Genomic DNA, 25,832 nt, shown 5'->3' with positions numbered 1-25,832 from the left:
GGATGGATAGAATGACAGAACAATAGATAGAACCACAGATAGATGGATGGATGGATAGAATGACAGAACAATAGATAGACCCACAGATAGATGGATGGATGGATGGATGGATGGATAAATGTAAATAGATAGATAGGTAAATGGATGGATGGATGGATGGATGGATACAATGACAGAACAATAGATAGAACTACATTGGATGGATGGATGATAAATGGATGGATGGATGGATGGATGGATGGATAGAATGACAGAACAATAGATAGAACCACAGATGGATGGATGGATGGATAAATGTAAATAGATAGGTAAATGGATGAATGGATGGATGGATAAAATGACAGAACAATAGAACTACAGATAGATAGATAGATAGATAGATAGATGGATAGATAAATGTAGATAGATAGCTGGATAGAATGACAGAACAATAGATAGATAGATAGATAGATCAATGTTACTGACACTGACCCAAACTTTTGAATGCTATTGTAAGTAATATTTCACTACAGTGTTTGTAGTTTGCAGCGCTGAATGTGTGTGAACTTTTTAGAAGACAAACAACACGGGTTTCCTTGGTTTTAAGTGTGTATTTTCTGCCACAATTTCTGTGGCAACAGGAAAGCAAAGGTCGGCGGTGTGTGTTTGGGATGGCATGTGTTTAGCTGAAGTGTGTTTGTTTGTGTTTTATGTGTGTTAGAGCGTGTGTGTGTGTGTGTGTGTGTGTTTCTTAAGGGCAGTTTCCTGTTCAGTCTCTTGAGATGATCAAGTGCCCTAGTTAGTATGCTGACATCATGTCGGTCTGTGTCCTTTATAGACATGTGGCTCATTCAGCTGCACTCCAGCGTCACATTCCATGAGGACGGATGTGTTCTGTTTACTTCCCCGTAGTAACCATGTTGCCGGTCAGAGCGTTAACCCTCACAGCAGGCCGTAAATGTGATCAAGGGTTTGATATCCACTCAATGCTCTATTTCTGTGGTGATCTCGAGCGTTGCTGTAGCAACAGGGAGTGATGCCTCTGAGATGATTTGATTCCCTGTAGAAAGAAGCCCTCCGGCGTTCTACATTTTGTTTACAAGTTTAATTAACTGCCCTTTTACAGCTGTCAATCATAGTTTTCAGGCTGTACGCAGCAGACGCATGCATGTAAGTAATGGTTTTAGTGCTTTCAGAGGCTGTTCTCTCATTGTGGTTTCTTGTTTCCTGGTTTTATTTGACTTCACAGGCTGCTATAAACCAAACAGGGACCACATAATAACATAATGTGATGTTTTGTTCTGTACTGTGCCTGCTTTAAACATGCATCTGAATATATATGGAAAACAAATATCTTTATTAATAATATTAATAATATTGAATATGCAATTATTAAAAAATGTATGTGCAACCCGAATTCCGGAAATGTCGGGACGTTTTGTAAATTTGAAAAAAAAAAGAAAACTAAAAGACTTTCAAATCACATGAGCCAATATTTTATTCATAATGGAACATAGATAACATAAATGTTTAAACTGAGAAATTTTACACTTTTATCCACTAAATGAGCTCATTTCAAATTTGATGCCTGCTACAGGTCTCAAAATAGTTGGGACGGGGGCATGTTTACCATGGTGTAGCATCTCCTCTTCTTTTCAAAACAGTTTGAAGACGTCTGGGCATTGAGGTTATGAGTTTCTGGAGTTTTGGTGTTGGAATTTGGTGGTCCCATTCTTGCCTGATATAGGTTTCCAGCTGCTGAAGAGTTCGTGGTCGTCTTTGACGTATTTTTCTCTATAGGTGAAAGATCTGGACTGCAGGCAGGCCAAATCAGCACCCGGACTCTTCTACGATGAAGCCATGCTGTTGTAATAGCTGCAGTATGTGGTTTTGCATTGTCCTGCTAAAATACACAAGGCCTTCCCTGAAATAGACGTCGTCTGGAGGGGAGCTTAAGTTGCTCTAAAATTTTTATATACCTTTCAGCATTCATAGTGCCTCCCAAAACATGCAAGCTGCCCTTACTGTATGCACTTATGCACACCCATACCATCAGAGATGCTGGCTTTTGAACTGAACACTGATAACACACTGGAAGGTCTCCCTCCTCTTTAGCCCGGAGGACACGGCGTCCGTGGTTTCCAACAAGAATGTCAAATTTGGACTTGTCTGACCATAGAACACTTTTGTACAGTCCATTTTAAATCAGCATTGGCCCACAGGGCACGACAACGCTTCTGGACCATGTTCACATATGGCTTCCTTTCTGCATGATAGAGTTGGCATCTGCAGATGGCACGGCGGATTGTGTTTACCGACAGTGGTTTCTGGAAGTATTCCTGCGTCCATTTAGTAATGTCATTGACACAATCATGCTGATGAGTGATGCAGTGTCGTCTGAGGGCCCGAAGACCACAGGCATCCAATAAAGGTCTTCGGCCTTGTCCCTTATGCACAGAGATTTCTCCAGTTTCTCTGAATGTTTTGATGATGTTATGCACTGTAGATGATGAGATTTGCAAAGCCTTTGCAATTTGACGTTGAATAACATTGTTTTTAAAGTATTCCACAATCTTTTTACGCACTCTTTCACAGATTGCCCATCTTTACTTCTGAGACTCTGCCTCTCTAAGACATCCCTTTTATAGCTAATCATGTTACAGACCAGATATCAATTAACTTAATTAGTTGCTAGATGTTCTCCCAGCTGAATCTTTTCAAAATTTCTTTCTTTTTTAACCATTTGTTGCCCCTGTGCCAACTTTTTTGAGACCTGTAGCAGGCATTGAATTTGAAATGAGCTCATTTAGTGGATAAAAGTGTAAAATATCTCTGTTTAAACATTTGTTATGTTATCTATGTTCTATTGTAAATAAAATATTGAAAGTCTTTTAGTTTTCATTTTATTCAAATTTAAAAAACGTCCCAACATTTCCGGAATTCGGGTTGTATTTATATAACCGATCAAAAGTTTGGGTACCATTTTTTAGTGCTTTTGAAAGAAGTCTCTTTTGCTCACCACGGCTGCATTTCTTTTCTGATCAAAAATACAGTAAAAACAGTAATATTCTGAAATATTATTACAATTTAAAATAACTGTTTTCTATGTGAATATATAGTAAACTGTAATTTATTCCTGTGATCAAAGCTGAATTTTCAGCATCATTACTCCAGTCTTCAGTGTCACATGATCCTTCAGAAATCATTCTAATGTGCTGATTTGCTGCTCAAGAAACATTTCTGATTATCATCAATGTAGAAAACTCATATTTTTGGTGTATGATAGGGCCCTAGATCTGCTACGCTGCTGTTGAACAAGTATGGACTTGCTACTGCTTATAGATACACAGACACACTATTGTGAGCATGTAAGATATGCTGCTGCTGCATAAATAGACACACAGACCAGACTATTTAAAAGTTGAGCAAGCAATCTCATTGTAGTCAACTTGTAGTCATGTGATTGCTTGAAGATTGCATGTAAAGGACCAATCGGTTCTTTATAAGTTCACATACGTCCACCCTTTGGTCTGGTTCTGCTGGTTTTCCACTGTTGGTATTAGGTTACAGAGCTGCCCTGTCCCAGACACCTTGGGGTGGGCGCACAGACCACAGACGCCAGCAGACCACAACCGAGGAGTTTACAGGAGGATTTCTGAGCTCAAGGATCAATCAGACTGAAATGGAACTGAAATGGAGATGATGAGCAACTGCAGGACAGGGCAGGGCTGCTTTATGTTATTTACACTTGAATGCAACAAAGATACTTGCACTATTGCAAAAAACACAAAGCGCCCCCATTTTAGCCTGGAGTTTTCTTTGGGGTACAAACATGTCACAATATTCATAATTCAAATAAAAAATTTAAATAAAGGGGCAGGGCCTGGTTGAGTTAGTTAGTAGTGTGTTGGAACTTGCAGTTATGGTAGGGGGCGGGACATTTCCTAATCACAACACAGTGGCCCAGCCGACTAATCAGAGCACATTGTGCTTTTCAGAAGGAGGGGCTTCATAGAGACAGGACCTAAACAGAGCGTTACTGACAGACTGGGAACAGAGGAGCTGCAACAATGGAGAATATGAGGAAAATAATGAACATTCAAACATGAAAACCTGTTCTAGAGCACAAAAACAAAAATCAAGACTTTGAAAATGATTCACTGCTTTGACTCTTTTGTTTTCCTGCAAGCATTACATCATGTGAATCTGTTTCTGCACTGATGTCAGACCTTTTTAATTGTTATGAATCATCTGATCTTCTGGTTTGAGCCCATCAAGCTCCATAAAAAAGTTGAGATTAGCTTTTAATTCATTGGCTTCTCCACAAAATAAAGCTTTGATACTGTTGCCACAACAGGAAAGTTGTCATAATATAAAATAATTATATTGTGATGCACACCGTTTCCATGATATAAAATGACTCAATGTGTGATAAGATTTGATTCATACGGTCCAGCCCCGTTATACTCATGTAAGGTGTGTCTATGTGTCGCAGGTGGGAGGAGGAGCTGTCGAGAAGAGAACAGATGGAATCGATGGTGCAGACGCTACAGGAGGTGAGCTGACCTGCGCAGGAGCCGTCTAGACACTCTCGCTGTGATATAATTACATTTGCCGTTATATGACGTGTGTGTGTCACTTTATGACCCTGAAATCTAGCATGAGTGCACACATCCAGATATCATGATGCAGGGTAACATAATGGTATTATACAGCTAAAGGAGACATATTTAACATGATTTTATAGCCCAATTGGAAATACAAAGCACAAATAAACAGAGCACCACTAATGAAGTGTTTCCCCTATAAACAACAAATGGACTTTTCCTCCTTTTTCCCCCCAATTTTTTTTTTTTCTGACCAACATATATGTAGAATATATGCTTGATATGTGTTGTAAACAGCACAGCTTAACAAATATTTTTCCAATTTTAAATATATTTAATTTAAAACCTTTATTAGAAAACATACTTCACTTCCAGGGGGAAAAACAACAAAAACAACGACAACAACAAAAACATTTCCAATCTCAAAATACATTTTCAGTCAATTTAATATATAGGAAATATATTGAAGAAATATATTGGACACTTCAGTATACTTCAAGTATTAAGAAAAAATACATTTCCGGTCTTTAAATACATTTTAAGTGAATGCAAAATGTATTTTATTTAAATATATTTTGGACAATATAAATATATTTACATAAAAAAAAAAATATATATATATATAAAAATGGCCAGAAAATATATGAAGAACATTTTTAGAAATCATACTTCAAGGGGCAAGAAAATACAGTATGTTTCCCATCTTAAAATACATTTGCAAAATGTATTTTTTAAAATGTATCTGCAAATGTAGTGCAATCAAAAGTCAGAGATTTCAAACAATTTGAATATTTTAAAGTATGAATACACAGCAAAACATCCAGTGTTAAATTAACACTTCCAGTGTCAGCCGGTGTTTATATAATCCGGTGTGGATTATATAAACACTGGCAATGTTAATTTAACACTAACAGTGTTCATTTAACACTGGAGGTTTTACTGTGTAGTAAACACTCCTTAGTGACCACATAGTAACAACATTGAGCTCTTTTATTTTAAACAAGAAAATTAAATCAGGCATTTCATGATGCAACCCTTTAAAAGTGAGTATTTATACCATCATGCTAAAATACACGATGAGTAAAAGTTCCCACACATGTGATCTGAGCAAATATAAACTGTGTGTGTGTGACCTCCAACAATCTGGGTCAGGATGCATTTAACTGTCGGTGTTTAAACATGACGACAGACCCGTTTGTACCGGACCACCACCTCAACAGCAGTGCTGCATCCCATGTCTCAAACGCCCAACATTCCCCAGAATCACACTGCAGGTGTGAGATCCATCTTCTGCTGATGCAGCAGGAAAATCAATAAACGGCTGCATCTGTGTTTGTGTTGGATTATGGGTCAGCAAAACCGCCGAGGAGAGAACCGTCCCCAGAGAGCCCAAACATGCCCAGGACCTGCCTTTTCAATTCTGTCCTGAGCCGTATGGATTTCCTCTCCAACCTTCAGCATCGCCTCTGTGGGGATTTCATTAGACTGGAGAGTGTGTGTTGTGTTCAGGCAACAGAGGACAGGCTGTGTGTGCTTTATGCCATTTAACATGAAGATCTTTAAGCTGTATTAATAAAGGGAAGTGAAGGTCTGTAATACCAGGAGAAAGCTACCCAATAACAAAACATGTCTGTTTCATGCTATTTCGACCTATTAAAACCCAACTAACCAGCTAAACCCAGATCCAGAGTGTAATGTCATCACAAACAGGCTGTTTAATGTATTCTTATGTTGCTTTTCTTTTGTGTCTGTGTGTGTTCAGAACGTAAATGAGTCCGAAGCCATCCAGGACGAGTTGAACGAGAAGGTTGAAAGACTGAAAGCTGAACTAGTGGTCTTTAAGAGCCTCATGAGCGATGTGAGTATTTCCATATCTAGAGACCAATATACTGTATCACTGACAGTTTCTTCAGAGAAAAGTAATCTATTTCTATTCATTATACCCATCTAACAGGTTATGAACAAACATTCATCCAGTAATGTTAATAGAATGTTCATTCAAAGTTATCTGTTCTATAATAACGTTCTCAAAACATCAGATGGAAAGTTTTTTTTCTGATATGTTTTAGTTTAAAGGATTAGTTCACTTCAGAATTCAAATTTCCTGAAAATTTACTCACCCCCATGTCATCCAAGATGTTCATGTCTTTCTTTCTTCAGTCGAAAAGAAATTAAGGTTTTTGAGGAAAACATTCCAGGATTTTTGTCCATATAGTGGACTTCAACAGTTACCAACGGGTTGAAGGTCCAAATGTCAGTTTTAGTGCAGCTTCAAAGGGCTCTACACGATCCCAGACGAGGAATAAGGGTCTTATCTAACGAAACGATCTGTCATTTTCTTAAAAAATAAAATTGTATATACTTTTTAACCACAAATGCTCGTCTTGCACTGCTCTGTGATGCAAGATTACGTAATCATATTACGTAATCGAAATCGTCTGACATCATTGTTTTACCTTTTTTGTAAAGGCCGTTTGACTTGCACATTCGCTTTGTAGACACTGGATCGGTACTTCCACCTACGTCACGTGACCTTTCCAACATGATTACGTAATGCGTGGCACATCACAGAACAGTGCAAGATGAGCATTTGTGGTTAAAAAGTATATCATTTTTATTTTTTTAGAAAATGACCGATCGTTTCTCTAGATAAGACCCTTATTCCTCGTCTGGGATCGTGTAGAGCCCTTTGAAGCTGCACTAAAACTGACATTTGGACCTCCAACCCGTTGAACCCCAGTGAAGTCCACTATATGGAGAAAAATCCTGGAATGTTTTCCTCAAAATCTTAATTTCTTTTCGACTGAAGAAAGAAAGACATAAACATCTTGGATGACATGGTGATGAGTAAATTATCGGGAAATTTGAATTATGAAGTCAACTAAACCTTTCATGAGAAATGTTCTTCAAACATTTTTTAGAACATATTTCAAGTTCATGAAGTACAGTATAATTGTTTTGTTTTATCACATCATCAGATCACTACATAAGAATGTGTTTGCAGTCCAAATAAAACTCAATAATTCATGTGGATGTTGTTTTTACTACATTTGATAATAATCTCTTTATTAACTTTATTTCTAAAGTAAACCCCGCTGGTTGTTTTCCATGACTTCTGTTTCACGACAGCAGAGAAACACCCTCGGCCTTATTTGGCTCTTTTCCCCTGCAGCAGAAACACAGAGCTGAGACAAACACACACATACACACTGACTTCTGCTTTGAGCCATATTGTCATTGTTTCATATTCACACACACACCTTCCATTTATACCAGCTGATCTGGATAGTGAGGAATTAATAAACCGTTTATTCAGATGTCACCTGGATTTACGGGTTAACGTTAGTTCACTTTCGCATTGCCTCTTCTGTCAGCTAGTCATTCACACGAATGTCACGGTGTGCCAATAAATATCATAAACAGATTTGGGCCAATAAAACTGTGAACTGAATTTGGTATTTATAATAAAGGCTGGCGGGCGACGCTGCTCTAGAGACGTAGAGAACCAGAGGAAAATCCTGGACCTAAAAGTAAGAGAATGCAAGACATCATCTGTAGTTAATAAAGGAAAACAATTGCTTTGATTTGTTTAATTTGCATCTGTTTCTTGCACTCTGTGTGTTGCGTTTTTAACTAACAGACCACACGCGGAGGAGACTGGTGTCTAAACAGCATTAGTTAACCATCTGCAGCCTCCTTATATACAGAATAAATGAGTCAGAACAATTGTTTCCCATGAGGCCTTTAGGTGAAATTAATTGCTCAAGTTTGTTGTGTGCCTGTGGATTCACCAGAAGACTAACTTGCTGGTCTTAGCATCTGTGTGAAATGACATTGATTTATGACTGATGTGTTTAGCTTATAATTGACATTCAGCATGAGATCACAGTGATTTGAAGTGGCATAATGAGTTTTCATAAGAATGAGTTTCTCAGTTTGAATAAGCATATTGACACATACACACTGCAGCTAAATGTAATTATCACTTAATACTGTTTCTTTCACTCTAAATTACATTTGACGACTGCATTTTTCAACCCAATTCCCTTCCGAAAAACAATGTTAGTGACATCTGAATTTTCTTTCGAGTTTTCATGTGTGCGGTCAGTGTGGATTGACAGGTGATCTAACCAATCATAACGCAGAATCCGCCATTTTGTCTGACAAAGCAGTCAGGGGAGTTAGTAGATTAATGTAGGTGAGCTTGAAAAATGGTGTGTACTGACATCGTTCAGCAGTTGAAACAACATTCCTTCTGATGTTCACTCATGTTTTTTGATGCTATAAATTAACTAGTAGGAAGAGATGTTGGACTGAGTCGCTACAGCGATCTGTCACGACACATTAAAGAGCTACAAAATGGTATTTATTGTTTAAATTTCTTTAAAAAATTGCAAAATTTGAGACTTTGTTTCATATCAAAAGTAACCTGCTTTGTCTTGACTGTTAATGTGTTGTCAGTGGTCTTCTTTGCTCAGCGTTTCGGATGTAGCAACTAACAAAAGGGGACGGGTCTTTGTGAACAGAGAGAGGATCTAAATGCTAGGAAGTTTAATAAAAACACAAGGAAACTTGTACAACGACGGACAAACCACGAGTGAAACATAAGTACTATATATATACTATATATATATACATATACAACCGTGCTAAACAAGATAGCAAGGGGGCGTGGTTAATGGGAAACACCTGGGGAACTTAAAGTGTTAGTTCACCCAAAAATGAAAATTCTGTTATTTATTACTCACCCTTATGCCGTTCCACACCCATAAGACCTTCGTTCATCTTCGGAACACAAATTAAGATATTTTTGTTGAAAACCAATGGCTCAGTGAGGCCTTCATAGCCAGCAATGACATTTCCTCTCTCAAGATCCATTAATGTACTAAAAACATATTTAAAATAGTTCATCTGAGTACAGTGGTTCAATATTAATATTATAAAGTGAAGAGAATATTTTTGTTGCGCCAAAAAAACAAAATAACGACTTATATAGTGATGGCCGATTTCAAAACATTGCTTCAGGAAGCTTCAGAGCGTTATGAATTAGCGTATTGAATCATGATTCGGATCACGTGTCAAACCGCCAAACTGCTGAAATCACGTGACTTTGGCGCGCCGACCGCTGATTCGACACGCTGATTCATAATGCTCCGAAGCTTCCTGAAGCAGTGTTTTGAAATCGGCCATCACTATATAAGTCATTATTTTGTTTTTTTGGCGCACCAAAAATATTCTCTTCGCTTTATAATATTAATATTGAACCACTGTACTCACATGAACTGATTTAAATATGTTTTTAGTACATTAATGGATCTTGAGAGAGGAAATGTCATTGCTGGCTATGCAGGCCTCACTGAGCCATCGGATTTCAACAAAAATATCTTCATTTGTGTTCCGAAGATTAACGAAGGTCTTACGGGTGTGGAACGGCATGAGGGTGAGTAATAAATGACAGAATTTTCATTTTTGGGTGAACTAACACTTTAATAAACATGAAAAACTACAAAGAACTACAAAGCAAAGCACACAACAGGAAATAGCATAAAAGTCCACAAACACACAGGGAATATATGACAGCAATGTGTATTTTGCATAGTTTTGTTAATGTGTATGTAATATTAAAGTGCTCCACACTTATTTTAATAAATGTTGAAATATTTTAATTTAAAAATATTAGATTTTCTTTAAAAATAATAACATTTATTTTTTATTAATTAATATATATATATATTTTTTTTTTAAATATTAACAATTATTAATATTAGATTTTATTTTAAAATAATAATTTTATAACATTTTATTTATTTTTTAAAGGTATGAAAATTATTTATATATATATATATATATATAATTAAATAATATTTATTTTTATTTAAAAATGTTTTTATTTATTTTTTAAAAGTATTAAAATTTATTTTTTATTTTAAACATTTATTTTTTCATATATATATATATTAACAGTTATTTTAATTTTTAAAAATGTTACCATTTTTTAAAAAAGTATAAATATTTCAGCAGATTAATTTGCTCATCAATCGGACATCTTTGATATTTAAATTAGGCCATTGTTATTATGGTTACAACAGAAAAGTGGATTGATTTTGCTTACTTGTTCATACAGGCAGTATATGGTTCACTATATGGACAACTGGAGAGTCACAGCTGTTAATAAATACAGCTGTCAGATCAAATACTGACTGTATTTAGCCCATGTCAACCATTGCAAAACTTTGCAGTGTGCACGTGGCCTGTGTGTAAATATAGAGGCATGGGAGTGAGAATAAAGTGACTAAGCACAAATCTAATGACATTGCAATTGTCAATCTTCTCCAGCATCATAATCCAGTAGTTTCCTTCTCATTTTCTCAACACTGCTTGAATCTTTGTTTAGCAAATGTCCGACCTCGACACCAAGATCCAGGAGAAAGCCATGAAGGTGGACATGGACATCTGCAGGAGAATCGACATCACAGCCAAACTGTGTGACGTGGCTCAGCAGAGGAACTCAGAGGACATGTCAAAAATGTTCAGCCCTTCCAGAGCACCAGCAGACAGGGTGGGTAAAACCTTTACTGCAGTGCACACAAGGTGATCACATTGCAGTGCTGCCAAACCCACGCTATAGTTCCAATGCATGGCTTGATTTTAATATATGCCTGTAATATTTTTCATCTCAGGCAGCTGTTGCATGCAGAAAGAAGGAGAAGAAGCCGTTATCGGATGAGGAAAGCTCCGAGATGGATGCTGATCCTAGCACTTCAGAGGAAGACGTTCCCTTCAACATCACAGACGAGATGAAACGCATGCTCAACCATCTGTGAGTCCTCACAAAAAACTAACAGAGCAGAGGGACAGATTTAGGGTTCAGACTGCAGTCAGATATGCTGGATTGAGATTGCTTCATGTCTGTACTCTGTCACCATCAAGTGGTGATTCTAAGAATTGCAGACAGACAAAAGCTATTTGGGGGGGAATTGTGCAGGTTGTTCTTTTTCCATGCATTTACAACTGAGTTTTTAATCTGTAGACTTCAATGTCATGACCTTGTAAAGCTTGTATCTCTGTGTTTCTCTGATTCTCACTTCTGCTAAGAGCTTTATCTACTTTTGCAGCAATTTTCTACAGCATTTTAGTAATTTTACCTGATGTTAATTTTAACATTTACTAATACATTATTAAAATCAAAAGTTGTGTCTGTTAACATTCGTTAATGCACTGTGAACTAACATGAACAAACAATGAACAGTTGTATTTTATTAAGTAATATTAACAAAGACTTATAAATACTGTGAAAACTCATTGTTAGTTCAAGTTAGGTAATGCATTAACTATTTATAGTTAAGAATAATTAATTGTTATTAATATTATGTTAACAAAAGAGACTTTATTGTAAAGTGTTACCAATAATTGTTTAAAGAACGTTACTGCCATAGAGAAATATTCCATTCAAAACACAAAATTGTCATTTTCTTCAAAAACAGTGCCAACCAAACTAAACTATGTTAGTTGTTAATATATTTATAATTGAAATATCTTTATAAAGAAAAATGAATTAAAGTCAAATTATATTTAGGTGGAGAAATTCCTTTAATTGCTGAATTAGATTTTTGCAATAATGGCATTAATTGCACCTAGTTTTTTTTCTCAGACAAAAGCTTGTCTGAGACTCAAATTAATGATTAATTTAATTACAAATGACTAAAGAAATCAAATCAATTCATGTTCAGGTGGAGTACTTCTTTAAATTGACCTGTTCACACTGAAGTCACATTGCAAAACCATGGAAGCTTGTTTCTGCCATGAAATAAAAAATAAAAAAGGTAATTGCGACTTTTTATCTCACAATTCTCACTTTTTTTCTTGCTATTACGAGTTTATATCTCAAAAAGTCAGAATTGTGAGATATAAAGTCAGAATTGCGAGTTATAAAGTCAGAATTGCGAGATATAAAGTCAGAATTGCGAGTCATAAAGTCTGAATTGCGAGTTATAGTCAGAATTGCAAGATATAAAGTCAGAATTGCGAGTTATAAAGCCAGAATTGCGAGATATAAAGTCAGAATTGCGAGTCATAAAGTCAGAATTGTGAGTTATAAAGTCAGAATTGAGTTATAAAGTCAGAATTGCGAGATATAAAGTCAGAATTGTGAGTCATAAAGTCTGAATTGTGAGTCATAAAGTCTGAATTGCGAGATTTTAAGTCAGAATTGCGAGTTATAAAGCCAGAATTGCGAGATATAAAGTCAGAATTGCGAGTCATAAAGTCAGAATTGCGAGATATAAAGTCAGAATTGTGAGTCATAAAGTCTGAATTGCGAGATATAAAGTCAGAATTGTGAGTCATAAAGTCAGAATTGCGAGTCATAAAGTCCGAATTGTGAGATAAAAACTCGCAATTGCAAGAAAAAAGTCAGAATTGCGAGTTTAAATCTCACAATTCTGAGAATAAAAGACAGAATTGCGGGATTCAAACTGGCAATTGCAAGAAAAAAGTTAGAAATGTGAGATAAAAAGTCGCAATTACTTTTTTATTTATTTTTTTATTGGCGGAAACAAGCTTCCATAGACCCAGCTAACAATATGTTCTAACAATATGTTCTACCATTAACGTAGGAAAACATTTTTTTTCTGAATGTTCAAAACAACCAGGTTTTTAAATATTTTAAAAACTTTTTTTCATGGTTATGTGAACGTTTAGAGAACATTATTAAGGACCAGATAACTTTCAAACAAACATTTTATTAACTTTTTATTTCGACTTAAGAATGCGACCCAGATCCAAATTGAAAAGGTAAGATTCAATGCAAATTTTGCCATTCACAGTGAGGGATAAATCAGATTTGGGCCTCATTCAGCTGCAGTGTGAAAGTGGTGTATGTCTTTATATGTCTTTGTATGTATCCGTCCTGTTTTGTGCTTGTCTTCTCTCTCGTCTTGTCCGTGATTGTCTTCACTGCCTGCTCTTTCTCTGTGCTTTCTTTCTGCCCCTTTCTTTTTCCTCACGTGCAGACATTGTTCAGATAACTCATTTGTTGCTAGGCGGGAGACGTTTGAGATCGATGATGACTGTGACAGTCTGACGTGGGAAGAGAACGACGATACGCTGCTGCTATGGGAAGATTTCACCAACTACAATGTACCCTGCGCCCTTACCAACAGCACCGGCGCTCTCGACTGCAACGGAGACGCTCATGAAGCGGTGAGTTTACATATATCATCATTATACACTACCGTTCACAAGTTTGGGATCGGTAAGATTTCTTAAAGATACATTACGTAACTTTTGGCCCAAGCTGATGTTGGTTCCTGTTTTATTACGAGCTCTGTCACGTTCTCTTTTTGCCAGCAGACTCTCCTTTGTTTGGCATTTGTTTAAATATGTGTGAAATATGGGGAAATATGAGTGAAATGAGCCTGTTTCTCTGTTGTGTGTCTCAGGACGGCAGTCTTGGTAGTCTCATCGATGAGACAGAGTCTCTTATCAAGACCAGAGAGCAGGAATATCAGAAGACTATTGGACAAATTGAGGTTTGAATGTGCCTGTTTTTCTTTATTGTCCTTTCAAACCAAACTGTGATTTGTTGTGATTGTGTTTGTCTCTGTGTACTTGTACTGAACCTCATATATGATGCAGTTGAAGGTATCTGGGATGAAATGTTTTTCTTCACCAGCCCTGGAACTTGATGACAGACATATTTATATCATTCTCTCTCACACAGATGGAGTTGGCCACAGCTAAGAGTGACATGAACAGACACCTGCATGAGTACATGGAGATGTGCAGCATGAAGCGAGGGCTGGACGTGCAGATGGAGACATGCAGGAGAATGATCAAGGGTGGAAGGTGATTCACAGCCACAACTTCTCAGATGCTGTGCTAATAACAGCTTATAGTGTTAATTTAAGATCGGAAATGCCTATTGTTTGTAGCATTCAAAAGTACTGAAGACAAAGCTCAACAGAAGGGCTTTTCACACTTGAACTAGTTAACCCTGGGTCATTGTAAACCCTGGGAAACGGAATTCTGGGTTATCTTGCTTCACGTTTCACATTGCTCATAATTTATCCAGGGTTAACAATTAATCCTGGGTATTCATAAGGTGCATATTTGTGGTGTCAGTGTCATAAAGCATAGGCAATGAAAGCACATTTTAAAGGGGTCATGAACTGGAATTTTTTTATTATTTTATAATGTTTCCTGAGGTGCACTTATGATGTTAATATTTTATATAAAAAACTGTCATAATTTAGAAATGGCCATTTTATATCCTGGTTTTAGCCCTCTGATTTGAACACTCGAATTATAAATCGAGGGAACGAAATAGTAAATCGTGCGTGCGAATTAGCAAATCGAGGGAATTAAATAGTAAATCACGCGATTTAGCAAATCGAGGGAACGAATTAGTAAATCGTGCGTAAGAATTAGCAAATCGAGGGAATGAAATAGTAAATTGTGCGCGCGAATTAGCAAGTCAAGGGAACAGAGTAGTAAATCCTGCGCATGAATTAGCAAATCAAGGGAACGGAGTAGTAAATCATGCGCATGAATTAGCAAATTGAGGGAATGAAATAGTAAATTGTGCACGCGAATTAGCAAGTCAAGGGAACAGAGTAGTAAATCATGCGCATGAATTAGCAAATCAAGGGAACGGAGTAGTAAATCATGCGCATGAATTAGCAAATCGAGGGAATGAAATAGTAAATCGTTCGCACAATTTAGCAAATCGAGGGAACGAAATAGTAAATCGTGCAAACGAATTAGCAAATCAAGGGAACGGAATAGTAAATCGTGCGCACGATTTAGCAAATCGAGGGAACAAAATAGTAAATCGTGCACACGATTTAACAAATTGAGGCAATGAAATAGTAAATTGTGCGCACGATTTAGCAAATCGAGGGAACGAATTAGTAAATCGTGCGCACAAATTAGCAAATCGAGGGAATGAAATAGTAAATCGAGGGAACGAATTAGTAAATTGTGCGCACAATTTACTTTTTTTCCTGCATGTCATGTCACTATTCACTAACGCGCCAGTGGGCGGCGCCAAAGACGTGATGATGTAGAAGTAGGCGTTAATCTTCTTCTGCAAAGGCGGTCTTTCGCTGCACTATGACATCATAATTCCACATTTTTCAGATCCTGCCTTGGTTTCAATAAAAGCTGGTTTTGGAATAGAACTTTGGAAGTTTTGAGGTTTGTAACTTACAGGATATTTTTATAGCATAATGACCTCTTAACAGTCAAAAGATCAAGGAAAATTTGAATTCTCAGTTCAGGACCCCTTTAATGTCAAATTAACAGGAAAATTCAGGTAGTATTATATTATATTATATTATATACAGTATTAACCATTAGACACCAAAAAAAGTCAAATCTATCATATAATGTGACTAAGTACAATAGCTCAGACTTCCCCCTATTAATTTTATTACTAGTTAGTCATGCAGACACAAATTGCACTATTTTTTTGGTGAGGATTTTAATAAATCATCTTCTCTTTCCTTTCGTTTCTCATCCCTTCAGAAATTCTCCTTCCATCAGCTCATCCGCAAGCAGTGACTCAGGGAACACTGACGAGATACAAGACGAGTCAGACAAGGATGGAGAGACGGAGGGGCCAATCAGCTGATACCTGCCCAGCCTGGCCCCACCCTCTTCCCCCCACCAAGCTCCAATCAGCTCTCGGGCCACCCAGTAATCGTCCAATGGTGTTATACTAAGGGACAGAGCCCACCCCACAAACCCAAAATCCTGTAGGTGCTTTAACGTCTCCGTGTCAGAGTGGGGCGGAGTTGATGAGGGTTGTTTTTGTGCTTCGACATCAATATTGATGCGTCACACGGTGCCACAGCTCTGCTGGACAACTATGAATCGGATCAGTCCCAGCCAAAATACATCACACAATACACCTGATCAAACCCAAATCCATATCTTGATTAGAAACTGGAAAACGTTCACGCAACGTGAATGATAAATAAGACTGAAAGCCAATCAGACCAAAACTGAAAACACTCCCTTAACATTTGTGGCTTTTTATTTTTCTAAAAAACGATTTCAGAAATCAACGGTTTACTGCAGAAACATTTCGGCCTTTTAAGCCCCGAACCCAGTCACGAATGTGGAACACAGAACAAGCTCACGTTCTATGCAATCAGCCTTACTTCGTGATCTGTGTTTATGATTTGCCTTAGTTTGCAGTGCAGGCGATTTCATCTGTTCATGTGTTTTAAAGTGTTGCCCAGGCCTTGGTGGCTCACAATGTTTACGCACTTAATGCCAGAATCTGTGGAACAGTGTCCCATCATTTTGAGCAGCTGCCAATGATGATTGAAGCTATTCCAAGGGTTACACGTTTAATATCTCAAATATTAAAGAGCTATGTGCCTAAATACTGTATATATTGCAGGTTCATTTTGGATGGCCTTACTGCATTTCCACTACTTTTTATAGTTGCACTCATTATATATCATGGGGAACATTATTAAATATGCTTTGTTGATTGTATGGGGACTTTCTTGACTATTTGACTATTTAGCCATTTCTTTGCAAGGCTAAATAGTCAAGGTGGGGGGTTGATTGTACCATATATAGACCATGTCCCAGCTAACAGGGAACGTTCTCTCAAAGTTATAAACAAATGTTCTTAAGGTCGCATTAATAGAACTTTCATTTAAAGTTATATGGTCTTTAATAATGTTCTCAAAACTTTAGCACAAAAACATTATTTATACATTGTTCATTCTGAAACATTTTAATTGGACGTTCATCTAACACTTTTAAATGTTACGAATTGTCTCAGAATGTTCAGAGCACACGTTTGCGTAATGGAATGTTCCTTTAACGTTTTTAAAACATTTAAAAAAAACGGGACATTTAGAATGTTCAGAGAACATATTTTTGTTAGCTGGGGTTGGGTTTATCTAAAATTATACCCATGCCATGTCAATAAATATTACGTAGATTCAAAAGTTACAAAAGCATAGGATTATGTCAAGTTGCATTGAAGCCCTCATGATGGCTGCTGTTCCGTACAGATTCAGAGTCTGTTTTCATGGATATGGCTTATAAAGTTTCTGTATCTATGAGGTTTAATGGCCTTTGTGTTTGTCTTGCTTGGTGTCTTTTGGCTCTTTATATTTTGCATTTTAATCTTGTACGTTCCTGGGTTAAAAATTGTATATTATTTTAATTATATTAATCTGAAATACGGGAAAATTTGATGGGTTTATTAAACTGATCAGTGATTTAATTATAAGCTCAAAGATGTAATTATAAGATCAAAATATGGTTGCAGAGGGTTTTTAAAAATATATATTTTGTAGTAAATAAGTTGGTGGGCATTGTTTTTGTTTATTCGTTTTGTTCAAGTTAGCTAAAGAGCTGATATCATATTTTATAAAATCATCTGTAAGTTTTGCAATTTAGTTTGTGCATTTGATTTACAAACCTATCAAAGATTAGATAAAGCCTGGCTTTTGAATTTTATGAATATATAAAATTCATGTTTTTATATTATTCAGGGTATCCAGGGCTAATTTGGATGCTTTTGCCTGGAAAATGAAACGCACTAAGAGTTCTCGCCTTTTAACCTGAAACACTGTTGGTCTATTTTTTATTGTTTATGGTGAGAATCAAGCTATTTTTTGTCTTTTCTGAAATCATAACATTGGTCAGATGCCTTGTCAAAATCTTTTTATGATTTATGAACGAAGAAATGGGGAAATGGCAGCATCACAAGGTTAAATGGAAAAAGTGCATGTTACGTGTTTTCTGATTTAATTCCATTGTTCATGGTGTTTATTGAGGAAAAATGGGAATCATCTCTGTAAGTTTCCAAAACAAAAATATGATTTGGAAAATATCTTTGTGCTTGAGCTTGAATGCGGTATTCGGAAGGAACTTTCTAATTGAAACTGGATGAGAAAGTGATGCTGTCATGATGTTTGCTCATTTTAAGAAAAGCACAAAATGGCAGCAAATGTAGGCTGTAGTGATGGAGTCATATTGTGTGAACTTTCATAAGTGTACACAACACACAATCAAGTTTGTGTAGCGTTCACGTACTTGCATAGAGTATGTTTCGGGCATTTGTTTTGTCTGCACATCAATTTTGCAAGTTCAAGTTATCAAGTTTTTGTATGTAAATGTATTAGCTTATCACATCAAGATTTGCCTTTATCACTGAATGTACAGAATATCAGATGAGCTCATCATTAGCTCATCAACATGTTATTTAGTTCATCAGACACAAGATAAAACATTTTTGATGTTATCGCTCTGTTGGGTCATGTTAGCATTATTTTACCTCACAGTACATTACAAACCTTTGACCGTATGAGGTTAAATGAGGCTGAATATACAATGATGTTGCACAATTACTTTTGAATTTAATATGAAATTTGTAATAGAGCATAAAACACCAGTTCATTAGACCCCCTTCAGCAAGTGACGCTTTAGTCATCGTACCAGCATCAGCGAGTTTTACAGAAAGCCTATATGAAAGATGATAATGGCTTTAGCAACATCTGTGGCCTGCGTCCTTCTCATAGCACTGTTTCTTATCTTTTTATTTTTATTATAATTACTTTGACATCTGAAATTATCAGTATACGTACATTAGAACATTTATAGGTTGTCTTTGTTATTTGGTTATGCTGCAAATGAGTTTTCCTGGTGTGTGAGCAACTGGTGTATGTTTCAAAATATTGAATGTAACTGGTGCTGGGGTCAAAAAATAAACGTAATTGATTTATTTGCTTTGTTGAGGTCCTTTTGTTCAGTTTAAGGAAACACTATTTATTTAGTGTTTATGGCCATACATGTAGAGTGTGTGTTCATTTCGATAATAAACTCACTAGGGAAGCAGAAAAAGTTTTCTTTTAATTAAATTCTTTTAATTTTCATTAATAAATGTATTCATAATAATTTATTAGCTTACATTTTAATTTATTATTTAATTTTTTTGGCAAGGCAAGTTTATTTAATTGGTAATTCAAAGTGCTTTACATAAAAAGTATTTAAAATATTCGTAAAATAATAACATGCATAAGAAATTAAACAACGACAAAAATAAAACTGATTACAAATGTTTTTGAAATGTATTAAAAACAAATAAGAATACAAGAGAATGAGACATAAATAAGATTATAAATTATTTATTTATTAAATTTTAAGTTCATTATATGTAATTTGTCTGATTTCACTGCAGCTGTGTATTTTTTAATTATTGTTATTTATTTATTTTTCATGAAGTGCCAAATGTATTAAGCACATAATGCTTTTCATGCACTATAAGTCCAATTTATTAAATTTTTCAGGATACAGTTAAATTTAGGATACAGTGAAGTTTCAGCTATATATAGTATTTGAGTGGAGTTTAATTGTATATTAGGAAATATTTCATTTAAGTTCACTATAAAAAGAACAGCATTACCAACTATTTTCAATCGAAAAGTAGCTAAATGTCGCTAGATGATGTCATGCGCCAATTAGCATATTTGTGACATCGTGTTGTGTCAACACTTTAAATCTTCGCATCTGTGTTGACACTTTACATCTCTCCAATGAAGAACGCCATGAGGTGAACACTGTCAAAGCCATACACAGAGTGAATTCTGTGGCCGGCTGACCTTGTGTGACCAGCACATGGTGGCTCGTTGGTCTAGAGGTATGATTCTCGCTTAAGGTGCAAAAGGTCCTGGGTTCAAATCCTGGATGGGCACATGAGAAGAATCCTGGACAGGCTCCATTGTGTAATGGTTAGTGCCATCATTTGACTGAAAAGCCTTCAGAAATTGGCCTTGCAAACGGATTCTCTGGTAGAGAGATGCGATTCCCAGGAGGGATCGGGAAGACGGATGAGCTGGTGTTTAGAGGCTGAGAAGCCACTGCTCAGCTACAGGTACAAAACAACAGTGGCTTAATATAAGTGACCTGAGCACTGAACATTAGTTGAGCACTAGTATTGTGCTACTATTTACCTTTTCATGTAGAAGAGCATGTATCCGTTCTTCCCGATGTTATCTGACGCCTTTGTCCAGCTGGATCTTGTGATGCTGGTGTCACTACATTCCAGCCATCCAGACCCACTGAAGTCACGGATGTGACTGATGTAGTGCCCTACAAGACAGAGGAACTTTAGTATGAAGCTTAATGAGTGAATAAGATGACTGGAAATATAGAAGAAACTCTTACCACAATACAAACTGCTGCCCAGATGTGACACGACTCCAGCTAGTTTGTACTGTGATGCTTCCACCTGTTGAACACAAACACAGATTATTAGATGATCTATCTACCTATCTACCTATCTATCTATCTATCTATCTATCTATCTATCAATCTATCAGTTTGTCTGTCTGTCTGTCTGTCTGTCTGTCATTCTATTTATCTAACTATCTATTAATTGCTGTCTATCTTTCCTGTGGTCCTGCAGGCTCAATGCTATTCTTCTTCCTTCTCTTTTGCTGATGATTTGGGCTCTTTCTTTTTGTCACTGTGATCTCCCTGCTCTCTGTTAAACATCACGCATAAAATAAGAAAACATTTCAGAACATATTCAATGCTTAAAGATCATTCAAATGTTGTCTTTTCAAAGCAAATGTCTTCCTAATGCTGTCTTTTAGAGTAATTCAGGTGAGCGATCGATCCGTAAGTGTCCAGCAGAGGGCAGATGTTTGATGAACTGACACGCACCTGTACTGAAGGACAGTGAAAACTCTTCTGGAACTTCCAGTCGATCCTTGACTTTGCGCATTGAGGATCTAATGTCAAAGCGCATTATGAGAAGTACCAGAACCCTGTAGAGAGATTCAAATGATCAGAAGTTATAGACAAGCTCAGGTTTAGTTATTCTGCAGGATACTAAAGTGTCGTACCGTGGAAAGGTGATTAATTCCAGCGCCTCCGAGGCCGTAGTGCCGGCACACTCGTTGCATGAGCAGTCTAGTGAAGATGTCTGGAGAAAAAAAAAAAAGACACAGACATCAGCCAATCAGAAACTACATCCTCCTGCTGATATGTAATCAGTGCTGTCACTCACTTTGAAATACTGCTGCAGGCTGTCTATGAGGCATCCTCGAGGGCTGATGACCAGCGAGAGGTAGTTGCAATCCTCTCTGAAGGTCTTCTGGAAGCCACAGCTAAAACCACAGAACATCAGAGTCACATAAATAAGTTTGAGAGTCTGAAACAAGCGCAGGTGTGGATGTGAGATGTCATTACCTGTCGCAGGTGCGCAGGCGGTTGAGCTGGAACTCCATATTGACTACTGGGCAGGTGTATTTAGGCCAGTAGCTCTGGAGAACCTCGCCCTCCTCCTTCAGATGGGACAGACAAACCATCAGGAACTCATGGGCGTCCTGAGAGGAGAAAGAGTGAATGATGATAAGGATAATCTTAAATTATTTTATGAATAATAATATCCAGTTCATCGTTTCACTCACCTGCTGATGGTCTCCCCAGAAATCTGGATGGCGAGTTTCAATGCAGGCCTTTACTTTAGACAGGAGCTTCGCCTTCAGCTTCTTGTCATTTCCTGTCAGTCTGGTCATATGCAGGTCAGTAAGTGCCCTGGAGAGAAAATCGTACAGAACTGCTTTGGTTTTGCTGCTTTGAAATTGCAATTTTCTATTTAGATTGCAATATAATGTTGCATAAATTCAGTGTTGCTACCTGAACCAGGGTTTATTACATTTTTCTTATTTGAAATAAAGTAAATGTTAACTGAAATAAAATAATATATTTATAAAAATTAAATATGAATATATTTAAAATATTCAATAAAACAATAATTAAATTAATAGTATAATTAAATAAATCCCTAAAAATAATAATTATTAATAACAATAATTAATAATATTTTTCATTTAGTTTATATACATATATATATATATTTATATATAAATAACTAAAAATAAAACAAATAAACATTAAAAAAATATATATATAAAAATTACAAAATCACACAAAAACATTTAAACAAAAATTAAAATAAAAATGAAAAATACAAAAAGAAAAATTAATAAAAGAAAAAAAAATTAATAATATCCCAATGATATGAAAATAACGCTGACCTGAGCATTGTGCTTCCCTCATTCCACTGCTCCCGCTGGGAAAGTACATCGTCCCGGAAGGGGGAAGTGGTGAGGAGGCACTGCAGCACAGAGTTCATGTAGCAAGTGTTTCCTAAATTGGGAAAACTGTGACAGGAGGCATTCAGTTAGAGGGTGTCTGTGAAAAGCACATCATGTGTTCAAACTTTTAACTAGTTGTGCATATCCAACATTTACCCCAAGTGCTTGATTTTGGCTGGCAATGCTATCGACACAACATCAACAGGCTCTACATCATCCTCCGTGTCGCTCCGGCTGCTCTGCTGCTCGATCTGCTCCCGTTGTGAATTGCCCTGGATGAGCTGGAGTATTTCAGTCTGGGACAGACCGTTGGACTGCGCCGTCATACTGGCCAGCACACTGAGAACGCTGGGAAAACATCAGCAATATGTTAAGATAATATAAGGTTAGGCATATATATCCAACTTTATATAAAGAGCTGGGTTATTAATTCATTATGTGGTGATATAGAGATCAACACACAACATTCATTCACCCACCAGTCAAGATCCACATTAGAGATGGCTTGATCTCCGGCTGCATCTGTGAAGAGATTAATAATGCAGTTTGAATTATTATGCATCACATATTAGGCTAATGAATTATATAGTGCTTTAAATAATACAGTAAAAGTAATAAACTTCTCTAACCTTCAAGAACCGCTGCGGCCTGAAGTTCAGCCAGCAGATCAATCTCGCTCTCTTCGGAGGAGGAAACACCCACAGCGCTGGTCTCCAGATCTGATGGTTTGCTTTCAGCAGATGAGGAAGAACCATCAGCGCTGCTGGAGGTGCTCGACTCTGTGAAAGAACCATAGATATTTTAATGTACAGTTATATAAAAAAGCACTACAGTCCACACCACTTTTTAAGACAAAATTATGCCAGTGCTAACCTCCGATAACTTCCATTTCCAGGGATGCATCCAGCAGATCTGAAGGTCTGCTGTCTGTGGATGTGGAAGTTTCCTCAGGGCTGGAAGTGGAGCTCTGCTCTCCAGCTACATCTGTGAGAAGATAATAATTTAGTTTTTATTGTGCGCACTCAAACTTTAATGTAAAATTGAAAAGATGGATGAGTGTTAAGCATGTAAAACATTCCCTAACCTCTGATTGCTTCTTCCTCATGGATCGCAGGCTGCAGATCAAGCTCTGGATCAGAGGATCCACTGACCGCAGGTGAGGAAGAAGCATCTGTGTGTGTGTCGACGCTGGTTGTCTGAGTCTCAATGGACTCATCCACCTCAGAGGAGGACACACACGGCAGAATCAGAGAGAGAATTCTGCGGAAAGCCCGGCGCAGAGACGGAAAATTGTGTTTCCGGGAAAAAGAAGAGGAGGAAGATTTGGCACCGTCAACAGGTGCAGCGGCCGAAACCACCACATCTGGAGAAGATGACATAATCTTATCCCGCTTCTTCTTTTTCTTCTGCTCCTTTTTGGTTTTTCGCTCCATTTTGTCACCAAAAATGTCGCTAACCATTTTCTAGAGAGATAAACATAATTCAGAATGAAAAACCACACTCACCATAGTTAACAGTATGGAATGGGTATTGAGACAAATTTCACGATTCGGTTTTGATTCATTTGGATGTATATAACGTACAGTACATGTCCAATATCTCAGTTAATGTTGTAAACTATACAGGGAACACTCTTATACATTACAATTAAAGGTTAAAAAATAACAACTGATTTGCACGCAAACATTTAAATTGCACTTAAAGGCCGTTTATGATTATTTTATAATTATGTTTCTATTTTGTTTCATTTTTGAAGTATAAACATTTAAACATAAAAACCTTTTACATGACAGATTTATTCAAACATACATTAAATATTTAAGAGCAGTAAAAATATAATGAATATGTGATATAGTGCATATTGTCCTCACTAGAGTTCATTTTTTCAAGCTGACAAAGTTTATTTTCACTGACTTTTGACTGAGGTAAAAGTCGAGTTAGGTGACATTGTTTACAGCTGTTTTATTGACGTTTTTCTGCATTTGAAACACTGATTGAGCGATTACATGACACATTAAATTGATTTCGGTAAGCTTTAGGTACTGTATCTTTCAGCTAAGCTACTGATGTTATTTCATGTTTATTTGGTACTTTAACTAGTAGTAAAGAGGAAGAGACGGTCGGTTCATTTGCCGCATGAACTGACTGCAGCGATTTGTCGCGCCAAATTACAGTAAAGAGCGACAAAAAGACTTTTAAAAATACCCCGACTAAATATTAACTGGAGTAAAGTGTGACCACTAGCCCCAGTTGTTTTTCCAAATAGGCAGAAGTAGTTTAATAATTGTGCTCGATGTGACTCACCTTACTCCTGATCATCACTACGCCTGAGTGCAGTTGTTCGCGCTCTTTTAAAGCCATTGACTGTGTGACTGTGTTCTATGACATCATAAGACTACCGTGCGGAATGTTTTCATTTGAATTAGACTCTTCTTGGACAGCAGCAGAACACGATATTAAAACAATTTTCCAGTATAGTATTAGTTTTAAAAACCAGTCAAGATGGGAAAAAACACGGAACGAAAGGTTTTTCATTATTATTTTACAAATAAAGTCCTCGATCATAGCATGTACCCTTCTCTTTTAGTTTATTTTTACATTATTATGTTTTATTGTATTTATTATGCTTTATTTAATACCGTATTAATAATAATTAATTTAAAACGAGTGCAGTGCTATGAATGCCAGTGATTTTATTTCGTAATTGGGCAAATCACTTCATTTCACTTGCTGCGCGGGAAAAGTTTTACTCAATTCCAACAAAAAGCCAATTTATTTAATACATACATACATACACACACACACACACACACACACACACACACACACACACACATATATATATATATATATATATATATATATATATCGTGCATACTACTATAAACATTAAAAGCCTATACATATTTTTTTGCATATAAATAAAAATATACATTTATACACATATAGCCTACACACTTTCCACTGAGATTCATCATAAGACTATTTCAGTGAGCTGTTAAAAAATATATTTTCAAATTCATTACAAATTGTACAAACTAATGTAATCATGACCAGTTACACTGTATAAAAATATGGGTAGAAAAATATGGATTTTCCTTAGTCATTA

General features: G+C 36.5%; 1 protein-coding gene across 2 annotated transcripts in view; it reads left to right on the top strand.

Moving 5' to 3' along the window:
• iffo2b (intermediate filament family orphan 2b) overlaps positions 1–19,341 on the top strand; it is a 35,634-nt gene extending 16,293 nt beyond the window's left edge. The window contains exons 2-10 of one of the 2 annotated variants that reach the window (XM_051913073.1): positions 4,475–4,535; positions 6,349–6,444; positions 8,057–8,116; positions 10,981–11,145; positions 11,267–11,406; positions 13,628–13,787; positions 14,027–14,116; positions 14,308–14,432; positions 16,113–19,341. In XM_051913073.1, coding sequence (XP_051769033.1) covers positions 4,475–4,535; positions 6,349–6,444; positions 8,057–8,116; positions 10,981–11,145; positions 11,267–11,406; positions 13,628–13,787; positions 14,027–14,116; positions 14,308–14,432; positions 16,113–16,218 — 1,003 coding nt within the window. In that variant the 3' untranslated portion in view covers positions 16,219–19,341. The remainder of the gene's footprint in view (positions 1–4,474; positions 4,536–6,348; positions 6,445–8,056; positions 8,117–10,980; positions 11,146–11,266; positions 11,407–13,627; positions 13,788–14,026; positions 14,117–14,307; positions 14,433–16,112) is intronic. The other variant, XM_051913074.1, reaches the window with a different exon arrangement.
• The last annotated feature ends 6,491 nt before the right edge of the window (positions 19,342–25,832 follow it).

The sequence above is a fragment of the Ctenopharyngodon idella genome, chromosome 11 (genome assembly GCF_019924925.1).
Source record: "Ctenopharyngodon idella isolate HZGC_01 chromosome 11, HZGC01, whole genome shotgun sequence".
In the NCBI taxonomy this organism is placed as follows: Eukaryota; Metazoa; Chordata; class Actinopteri; order Cypriniformes; family Xenocyprididae; genus Ctenopharyngodon; species Ctenopharyngodon idella.
Note: the sequence above shows the minus strand (reverse complement) of the source record. Positions and strands in the feature narration are given on the sequence as shown.